This window comes from Coloeus monedula (genome assembly GCF_965178545.1).
Source record: "Coloeus monedula genome assembly, chromosome: 26".
NCBI lineage: Eukaryota > Metazoa > Chordata > Aves > Passeriformes > Corvidae > Coloeus > Coloeus monedula.
Genome location: NC_138806.1, coordinates 5,725,315 through 5,734,839, shown reverse-complemented (window position 1 = coordinate 5,734,839; position 9,525 = coordinate 5,725,315). Strand labels below are relative to the sequence as shown.

The window sequence follows — 9,525 nt, the reverse complement described above, 5'->3', positions numbered from 1 at the left end:
CGAACGGATCCCTGGGATTTGCTGATGCTTTCCTGCCTGGACATCTTTGTTGCACTTAGAGTTTACATATAATGGGTATTAAAAAATTAAAAAAAAAAAAAAAAACAAACACAAAAACAACTTTGAAGGGCTCTCAGCTCCGTCGAGGCGCCCTTCAGTTAGGTGTGTGTTCTGGTGAACATTCATATATATTTATTGGTTATAGCCAGTTGAAAATATTTTCCTTTCTTTCTTTCTTTCTTTCTTTCTTTTTTTTTTTTTTTAATTATTTATCCCCGACCCGATGTATTTATATGAGGGAAAAAAAGCAAGAAAACAACCAACCAACCAACCAAGAGTCGAACGGTACTTTTTTTAGTATTTCCTCGTTCCAAAAAGAAAAAAAAAAAGAGAAAAACAACAACAACAACAACAACAACAAAAGGACCTTGTGTTCCCCTTGTCATTGTACCACGAGCTTATTTTAGTTATTGTAATTTAGGGAGAACCAGTAGTTTTATGTTACCTTGGTACTTATGAATAATGTAATTAGTTCTACTGGAGGCATGAGAGCAGAACCAGACTGTAATTGTTTAGTCCTGAATTAGAAGAATTAATAGCGAATCCCTCCCCTCCCGCCCCTCCTCTTCGGAGCTCTTTCTTTGTTCTTACAGTAGTTCTTTTCTTTCCTCGCTTCAAGGGTTGTCTGGTGAACAATTCCTGAATAAACTTTCTGTTATCAATTTTATCTCGTCCTATCCGTCGGATTTGGAGGTGAAAATTGGAGGATTTGAAGGGGGGGAGAGAACAAAAAGAGTCCGCGGAAGGAGAGGGAAGGGGGAGATGGGGATGGAGAGCGCAGGGAGAGGGATTGAGAGCGGCGTCCCCGTTTGGGGTGAAATCCTGGGAATTCGGGCGCCCACAAAGAGGGATCACGTGGCGCCAGGGCAGGGCTGCCATTGGAGAGGGAATGAAAACAAAGGAAAAAGGATTAATCACGGGGGAAAAAAAAAAATAAAAACAACAAGGAGAGAGAGAAAAAAAAGAGAGAGAAGAAGAAAATTTAAAAACGGCCCAAAAATTTCCATCCGGGGCCTCGGGAAGTGAAGAGGAATCGAATCAACAATTTCTATTTTCTTTAATTAGCGCTAAAATAATTGAATTATGGGCGTGGGTCACACGCGTGCACACACAGACACCCACCCGCACCTTCCCTGGCATCCCAAATTTCTAGGAAAAGAGGCCAAAAAAGCCGCCGGCAAACGTTGCATCGCCAGTGCGAGCGAAAAGGGGCAACAGCCCTCGGCCGGCAGCGAAAGCAGATGGGAGAATTCCGTGAATAATTTGCCTTTTATGCTCTAAAGCCCTAAGAAAACTTCGATTAAAGCAGCAAGGGGCAATAAAAGTTTTATGGCGCTGGGAAGGGACTTGTCAGGCTCGAAACGCTGGGGCTGAGGAGGAGGAGGAGGAGGAGGAGGAGGAGGGGAAGGTCTCGTCCAGAAGGAAGGAGAAGGGGATTTGGGATTTTCATTGAGGCCGCGAGAAAAGGGTGGAAAAGCTGGGAAAGGTACCCAAAAAAAAAAAAAAAGTGTGGGGGAAAATGGGGTGGGTGCTGTAGAGGCAGAGCGTGGATTTTAGATTTTCGATGTTATAGATGTTTTTATATTTCGTATGCTACGTTTTCTATTCTATCTTTTATATCCTCTCTTTTATATCTTATATATTACATTCTATAGCTTACATATTGCATTTTATATCTTATGCATTCTATTTTCTATCTTATTACGTTATATTTTATGCGTTCTATTTTTTTCTGTTTTTTCTAGATCTCGATTTTTAGTTTTAATATTTTATATTTTATCCACCTGTGGCCACAGCCAGGACCAGCCCGAATAAATCCCCGGAGGGATAAAAAAAGGCTCTGGTGGAGAAATCCTCGCATGAGAAACGACGCAGAGCTCTGATCCCTCTTCCTAAACCAATTTCCAGGTTAATAATTACAACCTCGGAGCACCAATAAATATCGGGATCACGGAGAATCGGGGCGGCTTTTCCTGTCCTGGCCCCTGGCCGCCCATGCGAGGAACAATTTCCCGTCGATGTGAAATATTTATCATTTAAAAGCACAAAACGGCGCGGTTGGGATCAGCTCGCAGAACAAGGGCCGGCCTTTCTCTCTTCCCCCCTCCCATCCCCACATTTTTCCCGGCCGCCATGTTGTGCCAGGGATTCCCAGGAAATGGTTAAAATCAGGGGAAAAGGGGAAAAAAAGCGCCAATTCCGGGGCGCCGGCCGTGACGCGGCCTCCGTGGGCTCCGTTTCCTCCCATTTGAGCCGGGCTTTAAAGCAGCAGGGCCGCGCTTGTCTCACAAATATTTTTGCCTCTCTGCGTCGTTCAGGAGCCCTGGGAATTTATCCTTTCCCTGGACTTGGGAGGGTTTTTCCCCCCCCTTGTGCCTCCGTGTGCTGCGTGGGAAAAAAAATTAAAATCCCTATTTCTAGATGAGGTTTTCCCCCTTTTTTTACCCTCCCCCTCTTTGTTTTTTCCCCCTCTTTTCGTTTTTCCCCCCTCTGTTCGTTTTTCCCCCCTCTTTTCGTTTTTCCCTCTTTGCGTTCTCCCCTCTTTTCATTTCCCCCCTCTTTTATTTTTCTTTCCCCCTCACCAACTCCAAGTGCGAACAAAAAGCAGAGGCAACTCTTGGGAGCGCCTGGGAAGAGTTTTGCATCCCAAATTCTTTCGCTTCATCCCAGCTCGTCCATCCCTCAAAAAGGAGGAATTGGCCGCCCCAGACAAAGCCCGAGAAGCCCAAACACAAATTTAAACCAGCCAGCAACGAGCACAAACCCGATTATTTTCTTTTTAATCGCTGATCTGACGAGATCGAGCAGATTTGTGGTGGTTTTGAGAAGCGAATTCACAAAATACTCAGGGAAATCAGTATTTTTCAAATTACTGTTGTTATTATTGTCTTCACCCCTTTGCTAAATGAGCTTTAGATTTATTCCGTGGCCCTCCCAAACCCTCCCCACCCACGCAGATGCTTGAACTGACAAAAGTTTCCAGGCTTCTCCCTGCGGGAATGGAGCCTCCCAGTCCCTCCCGGCTGCAAAATGGGAGAACTGGAGCTCGAACAAGCCCCCAAAATCTCCGTTCCCATCCCCCCCCCCCCCCCCCCCCGCCAGGCAGATTAAATTTTATTTCTCTCCCCTCCCCGAAATTTTGACTTTCTTCGCTTGAGACCCGCGGATTAAAGTTTATAAATCTCCCCTGGGCTGGGGAACTCCGTGGCAAAAGCCAAATTTCTTTGCGAAGTGAGTCAGGCCGAGCTGTCAAAAGTCTTTGGAGGAAAAGATTGATGGTTTCTCTCTTCTTTGCGGGTTGTGTGGACCCGGGGCACTTTAAAGAGGGAAAGAAAGGGGGGGGAAAAAAAAAAGATCTTGGGAAATGACTTTTTCATTTTATTTATTTATTTTGTAAACTCTGGAAGTGGCGCTGCTTATTGGAGACGGGGTAAAAAAAGAGATGGGAAGGAAGAAATGTGATTTCAGAGATATCCGTGACCTTAAAACGTGTTTGGCCTTTAAGGAAAGTGCAAAGGGTCCATTAAGCCTGGCTTGGGAAGAAGGATTAGGCTGCTCTTTAACGGTAATTTAAACCGGTAAATCGGGCCGGTTTAACTACACTTGACTTAAAAGCTCGCTTGATTTCCTAAGGTTCACATCCAGGCTCAAACGCAAACTCCAGGACAAACCCTCACAGCGGCTCGGACTTCCCGAGCTGCAATAAATGGGTGAGGTGGAAACAGGAGCTGGGATCCAGCTGTGAATGTCCGGGAGGGAGGGAGGAGGGAAAAAAAAATCCCTTTTTCCCACAGTTGGTTCTCACCCTGGGGATGGAAAGTCTGGGAAGCGCAGCTGGAGGCACCTGGCGCGGCACTGGGGTGGAACGGGCAGGGCCGGGCAGGGCGCGGGCAGGATGGGCAGGGAAAGCAGGAGAGGGAGCATCGGGAAGGACGGGGAGCATCGGGGAGGACGGGGAGAGAAGGCAGAACAAAAAGCACAGGCAGGGAAGGCAGAGCAGGCAGGATGGGGAGCACCAGAGAGGGCAGCGAGGAGAGGACAGGGAGCATCAGGAAGGGCAAGAAACAGGCAGGACAAGGAGTACCAGGCAGGAGAGGCAGGAGAGGCAGGACAGGGAGGGTCGGGAAGGACAGGGAGGATCGGGAAGGACGGGGAGGGTCGGGAAGGACAGGGCAGGAAGCACAGGCAGGGAAGGCAGGAGAGGCAGGGGAAGAAACACGGGCAAGACACGGAGAGCAGGCAGGACAGGGAGCGTCAGGAAGGACAGGCAGGAAAGGAGGCAGAGGAAGGAAGGGAACATCAGGAAAGACCAGGGCCTTCAGGAAGGACAGGGAGCATCAGGAAGGACAGGCAGGGAAAGCAGGGAAAGCAGGGAAGACAGGAATGGCAGGAATGGAAGGATAGGGAGCATCAGGAAGGACAGGGAGGATCAGGAAGGACAGGCAGGGAAAGCAGGGAAGACAGGAATGGCAGGACAGGGAGCGTCAGGAAGGACAGGCAGGAAAGGAGGCAGAGGAAGGAAGGGAACATCAGGAAGGACCAGGGCCTTCAGGAAGGCCAGGGAGCATCAGGAAGGGCAGGCAGGGCAGGCAGGACGAGGAGCATCAGGCAGGATAGGAAGGATAGGGGACATCGGGAAGGACAGGAAGGACGGGAAGCATCAGGAAGACAGGAGGGGCACGGAGCAGCAGGCCTGGCAGAAAGCACAGGGAGCGTGGGGCAGGACAGGAAGAAGGACAGGGAGCATCGGGAAGGACAGAGAGCATCGGGAAGGACAGGGAATGCCAGGAAAGAAGCACAGGCAGGACAGGGAGCATCAGGAGGGACAGGGAGCATCAGGAAGGACAGGGAATGTCAGGAAAGAGGCACAGGCAGGACAGGGAGCATCGGGAAGGACAGGGAGCATCAGGAGGGACAGGCAGGGAATGCAATCCCTGCCCACACCCCCCAGCCGGGAAGGGGTGATGGCACCGGGGTGGCGCTGGGTGCTGTTGGCCTTTCTGGGGTTCCTCTCTCTCTCTCCCTCTCTCTCTCTCTCTTTTTTTTTTTTTTTTTTTTAAATCAATTAAAGAAAATAATGCTTTCTGTTTGCCACCAGGCCCCGCCCGCCATTGGCCAGGGCCGCCCACGTGACGAGGAATTGGCTGCAATTTCGCCCCAGCCTCGAGTTTAGCAGAGCAAGGTCCCCCTCCGCCTGTATTATCAGCAATATAACAATTATAAAAAGCCCGAGGACCGTCATCATCCCCGCCATCAAAAACCGAGGCCCTCAGATTTCTCTCCCCCTCCTCCTCCTCCTCCTCCTCCTCCTTCCCCCCCCCCCCCCCCTCCCTCTTTTTAAACCCTGGGCCCTGGAAAAGCCATGAATTTTGAATTTGAGAGGGAGATCGGGTTTATAAATAGCCAGCCTTCGCTCGCAGAGTGCCTGACGTCTCTTCCCGCTGTCCTGGAGACATTTCAAACTTCATCAATCAAGGACTCGACATTAATTCCTCCTCCTTTTGAGCAAACCGTCCTCCAAAGCCTGAATCCTTGTTCTGGCAGCCAGGCACGACCGAGGAGCCAAAAAAGAGCATCCCATGGCCTGCTCCAACCCCAGCCCCCGGCGCCGGCACAGCCCGGCCCCTTGGCAGCGGAATTCCCTTGGATGAAGGAGAAGAAATCGTCCAAGAAAACCACCCAGGCTCCGTCCTCTTCGTCCCCCCCATCATCTTCCTCGGTGCCGGTGCCTGCCGCAGGATCTCCCGCAGGTTCGTATCACCAGGGGGGTCAGGGGGTGTTCGCTGGACTCGGAGAGGATCCGAGAAATAAAAAATCCTCCTCCCCCCGCCCCAAAAGAGCCCTACCCCAGCCCCCCCAGCCCAGAGAGGCTCCCCCGAAAGTGTCACGCGTGAAATACACGGAGCGATGTCCCCGGCCCGGGGGGGCTCTGCTGCCTCCTCCCTCCCCCCGCGAATAAAAAGAACAAATTGCTGCGACTTCTGCCAAAGCCGGGAGGGAGAAGGGGCCGGGGGAGCCGGGGGGATGCGGCTGGGGAGGGGGGGGGGGGGTTTGCAGCTCCGTTTGTTTGGTTTTCTCTGCCAGCCCTGCATTTTTTTACAGCCTACGGGGGAGGGGGGGAAAGAAAGGGAAAAGAAAAAAGAGGAGAAAGCGAAGACAACAAAACCCCAAAGAAGTGCGGAGGGGGGAGAGAAAATGGGTGGGGAACGCGGGGGCTGCTGGCAGCAGGGTGGGGAGGTGAAAGAGCGAGGGCTGGGCTCTCAGCATCCTGCAGAACGGAATTCTTGCACCCCCAAACCCTCCCCGAGCCCCCCCCAAAAAGGAGCAGCCTCTCGCTGCAGCGGCCGGGGAGCCTCTTTCCCTCGGGATGAAGTGTTGGAGGAACAATTGGCCGTTCCAGGATTTGCGAGGCGCGGCTCAGGTGAGCGCTCGGGCAGGAGCAGGGCGGACACCGGAGCTCATTGGCCGCGGAAAAAACCGGAATGATGAAATCAAAGCGCCCGGCCCGGAGCACCGGGAAAGGGCAAAAAAAAAAAAAAAAAAAAAAAAAAAGGGAAAGAAGGAACGGTTTGAAATTCCCTTTATCCGCCAGGGTGGCAGAGAGGGAAGGGCTCTGAAGGGAGAGGCCAGGGCAGCAAAATCCCTTCTCCTCCTCGAGGCGAGGGGAGCGGGGGGGAGATTCCCAATCCTCCTCCATCCCGGAGCGGCTCCCCCGCGCCCGTTCGAGCCGGCGGCAGCGAGCGAGGGGACGGCTCCAGCCCCTCGGCTCGTCCTCGCTGGTGACAAATTTTTTCCCCCCCGTGTGTTCCAGACACGCCGGGGCTGGCGGACAGCAGCGGCTCCAGGAGGCTCCGCACCGCCTACACCAACACGCAGCTGCTGGAGCTGGAGAAGGAATTCCACTTCAACAAATACCTCTGCAGGCCCCGGCGCGTGGAGATCGCGGCGCTGCTCGACCTCACCGAGCGCCAGGTCAAGGTGTGGTTCCAGAACCGCCGCATGAAGCACAAGAGGCAAACGCAGCACAAAGAAACCCCGGACGGGGAGCTGCCCTTCCCCGGCCTGGACGAGGGCAGTGACCCCGCCGAGGAGCCCGAGGGCAGCCCCGGCTTGGGGACAGCCCCGGAGCGCGGAGGGAGCGCGGGGGCGAGCGCGGAGCCGCCCGGGGTGGCCGCGGGCGAGGGCAGCGCTGGTTGCGAGTCTCCCGTGCTGCCGGAGCTGAGCCTGTTCCCGGCCGAGCCGTGCCTGCAGCTTTCCCAGGGGTTTTCCCCCGCTGCCCACGGCTCCTTGGAGAGCCCCCTGCGCTTCTCCGAGGAGGAGCTGGAGTTTTTTACGAGCGCACTTTGTACCATAGACCTGCAACATTTCAATTTCCAATAGCGGCCTCCTGTCCCTCCCATCCCACCCGGGTGTTTGGGGCCACCAGCCCCAGCCCGGCCGCTGCCAGCGCCCCAAAATCCGCCCTAAATCAACCTCAAGCCATTTCTCATTCAGTCGCCTCCTCCCACTTCCCTCCTAAAACTCCGTGAGACCCAAATCGCCCTCCCAACACTCATTTAGCGGCCCGAGTTTTGCTAAAATGCAGGTATTTGATGGTAGTTTTATTTATTTTTGTCCCCTTATTTATTTCAAAGGAAGCAGCCGGTAGTTCTCACGCACAGCGGAGATGTCAGCCCTGGAGAGAGAGAGAGAGAAAAAAAATATTTGTAAATCCTCCCAGCGACTTTCTCAGGAATCAGAACGAGATTTTAGATTTCGTAATAAAAATAAATTAAAAAAAAAAAAAAAGAAAAAAAAGAAATCAGGGGAAATTTCCTTCCTCTTTTTACGTTTTAGATGTAGCCTATTTATTCAAATCCTTTCATAGCAAAGGGCAAATTATTTATTGTATATTATTTTCATAGAGTAAATAAATGTCTTTATAAAACCAGCGATGCTCCGTATTTCATTCCAAAGGGCGCTGTTTTTGTTTTTCTCCATAAATCATTCGCCTTCCTCTTTTCCCGCTTTGTAATGAGCTTTAATAATCTCCTCGTGTGCCCTGAGAGGAAACAAAAGGAATCTCTCCCAACCAACAATTCCAGAGGCTCCGGGAAATATTTCCAGCATTGGCTCTGTTTTAATTCTCCTTGAGCTTGGTGTTGATTTATTTATTTATTTTATGAAATCCGAGCGGGGCCATTTCTTTCTAATTTTCACGTTTGCGGTTCTATTTCCCTGACGGAAAAATCCCCTCCCTTAAGGAAAGAAGAAAAAAAAAAAAAAACAACCCAGGGATAAAGAGATGGAAAACCAACACAAAGGCAGCGCCGGGAGAGGCGCGGGGGCTGCGCGGAGCCCACGCGGATTCCGGGGCCATTCCCTGCCTCCCACATCCCTCCCTTCATCCCAACCCTCCTCCTCCTCCTCCTCCTCCTCCTCCTTTCTCTCGCAGCCCAGAATCCGGCCGGGCCACGCCGCAGTTGCTGCGGCTCGGAACGTCCCGGGCTGCAAAAAAAAAAAAAACCCAAAGAAACCCAAAAAAACAAAAACGAGGGAAAAACGAGGATTTTGAGTGAAAGCTCAAAAATCCACGCGGGGAGGGCGTTTGGGTCAGCAAATAAACGTTAGAGGAGAAGGAGGGGTAAGAGACGGGCCTGAGAGGGGCCTTTCTTTTTTCCTCTGCTCTTTTCCAGCCGCACCAACCCCAAACCCCCTGGATCCGGGAGCTCCCTCCGGGATTTCTGCTGCTCCCGCGGCTCGTGGATCCCTTCAAAACCTTTCTCCCGACGCGTGACTTTAAACCCCAAATTTATCTGCCGGGGTGGGGGGGATGGGGAGGGGTGAGGGGGGTTTGGGGGAGGCTCCTGGATGATGAGAAGGGCTCAGCGGCGCTGCCACCCCAAATCAATCACGGCGCGTCTCTGCTCGGTCACCGGGGTTTCCTCGGGCGCGGCCCGGATTTTGGGAGGCGTCCAGGAGGGGTTTGTGCCAAAGGAGCGCGGAAAGGAGAAGCCGGGGGATGGGGAAAGCGGGGCGAGGGGCGAGAGGCTGAGGGGGGACCCTTAAAATGCGCGGAGTAGCCGAGAAGCTGCCCCCAGCACCTTTTTGTAGGGTTAGGCAAAGCCCAGGCCCCCAGTTCGCCTTCTGCTGCCTTTGGGGGGTCCCCCCACTGATTTTTGGGTTGGGTTTGGTGTTTTCGGTGCCCGGGTGGGGTCATCCCCTTTCTCCAGGGAACGCTTGGAGCCCGGGAAACTTCGGCGTGGCCGCCTGATCTTTTATTTGGGGTTAAAAGCAGCGGAGCCGGGCTGGATTTCCACTCCGGGCCGTAAAAAGAAATAAAAGTGAAATAAGGAAAGCAAAGCCTCGACAGATGTTTTGGAAATTGCTGTTGGAAGCTGCGGATTCTCTCCTTCCGCTCGAACAAAGAGGAGGGGGGTCGCTTTTACGGCCACCTTTTTATTCCCAATAATCTCGCCAGGCGCT

The 9,525-nt window shown here is 52.6% G+C and overlaps 1 protein-coding gene across 1 annotated transcript; it reads left to right on the top strand.

The window, feature by feature from the left end:
• Positions 1 to 5,422: 5,422 nt before the first annotated feature.
• Positions 5,423 to 7,699, top strand: HOXB2 (homeobox B2; the record flags this gene model as incomplete). Its single annotated transcript, XM_082297414.1, has 2 exons — positions 5,423 to 5,810; positions 6,872 to 7,699. The coding sequence occupies 2 exons, from the start codon at positions 5,423 to 5,425 to the stop codon at positions 7,438 to 7,440; spliced, it is 957 nt and encodes a 318-aa protein (XP_082153540.1). The 3' UTR covers positions 7,441 to 7,699.
• Positions 7,700 to 9,525: the final 1,826 nt, after the last annotated feature.